Source organism: Vollenhovia emeryi, unplaced genomic scaffold (assembly GCF_000949405.1).
Source record: "Vollenhovia emeryi isolate VEMERY1.0 unplaced genomic scaffold, V.emery_V1.0 DF948759.1, whole genome shotgun sequence".
In the NCBI taxonomy this organism is placed as follows: Eukaryota; Metazoa; Arthropoda; class Insecta; order Hymenoptera; family Formicidae; genus Vollenhovia; species Vollenhovia emeryi.
In genome coordinates, this window is record NW_011957607.1 from 1 (window position 1) to 1,443 (window position 1,443).

Genomic DNA, 1,443 nt, shown 5'->3' on the forward strand with positions numbered 1-1,443 from the left:
TATTATTACAAAACAACAATTAAAATTTTTTATAATTTTTATATGTAATTATATTAATTTAAAAAAATATTTCCTTTTTTTGCAGAAGACAAAAATTTCAAAACATACGTTATTAAAAGTTTAGTAGATATTACTAATCGAGTAAAGAGATGCGAGTTTTTATTGAAAAAGAAACAATACAATTCTGAGCAAAATCTGGAAAATCAGGTTTATGATAGTGAAAACATTTTAGATGAAAAGTTTTCAGTGAAAAGTCTTGATGAGATAAAAGATATTGAGCAACAACTAAAACATGACGAAATATTTAAAAAACAAATTGTAAGTATAAATTAAAATATCGAATAATTGTATGTTTTTATATCTCTGTTTAGAAGTTTAGATATTTTTTAAGTTTCAAACTTAACATTTTTAGTTATTATTTGTTCTTTCTTTGTAATCTAATTAGTATATTACAAAAATTTATTATTAATATTAATTTTTTTACAGATATCGGCACTTTATTCGTGTTCACAAAGTACTATGAAGAAAACTGTAACTAGGATTATGAAAATATTATTTACAGACGATGTAGCTGCACAATTTAGTTGGACTGGGCAAAAAGAAAATAAAAAAAAATTTGAAGTGTTATATTTATGGAAAATTATATTTGGTATGTTGAATAGAATTAAAATTTAATTAAATCTGATATCTTTTATTCAAAATTCGTTAATTCTTGTAAAAATAGAGTGGCTAATATATTACAATACATTGTAATATTTATACATATAACATATTTACATTAACAACATTTAAATTTATATTTGATACGTTTTATGAATATTTTAGGTGTTGTAAGAACTAAATTTAAGGATATATGAGTGAAGGAGATGTAAGTGCACCTATCAAAATTTGGTTAGCTCACGCGCCGGACCGAATAAAAAGAAGACAAAAATGATTATATTCTTAAAATGGAATTTAATTTACAAATTAAGATTAGAAAAAAGAGTTATTTTTGTTTTATTTTATGCATTTGTTTCTTGAAGTAGTTTTTAAACTCTTTAAGTTTATGAGATAATTTAATTGTTTAAACTAAAGATAGCAAATGCCGTATCAAGAGGTATTATTTTTCTTTTATATTTTTAAAAAGGTTTTGAACTGTTTCTTTTATAAAACGATTAGAATTGTTAAATTAAAAAATGTTTATAAAAAGTAAACAGAAAGATTTTATTTGATAAAATTAAAATTTATAAGAATGTATCCATTACACTGAAAAATAAACTATTTATAATAGAATATATTTATAACTTCCCAATAATTTTTTCCCAACAAATTCCCAAAAATATTTATAATAACTATTCCCAATTTAATTATGTGTATTAAATATTGTTGTAATATTTAATATTAAATAATATTTTTAAATATTGGCAGAATATAATTATAATATTAGAGTGGCAAGCGCGTGAG

At 21.1% G+C, this 1,443-nt stretch overlaps 1 protein-coding gene across 1 annotated transcript; it reads left to right on the forward strand.

Moving 5' to 3' along the window:
* Positions 1–85: 85 nt before the first annotated feature.
* On the forward strand, positions 86–735 carry LOC105556443 (the record flags this gene model as incomplete). Its single annotated transcript, XM_012003538.1, has 2 exons — positions 86–318; positions 487–735. Coding segments are annotated over 2 exons (422 nt in total), but the record flags the coding sequence as incomplete, so codon positions are not given.
* Positions 736–1,443: the final 708 nt, after the last annotated feature.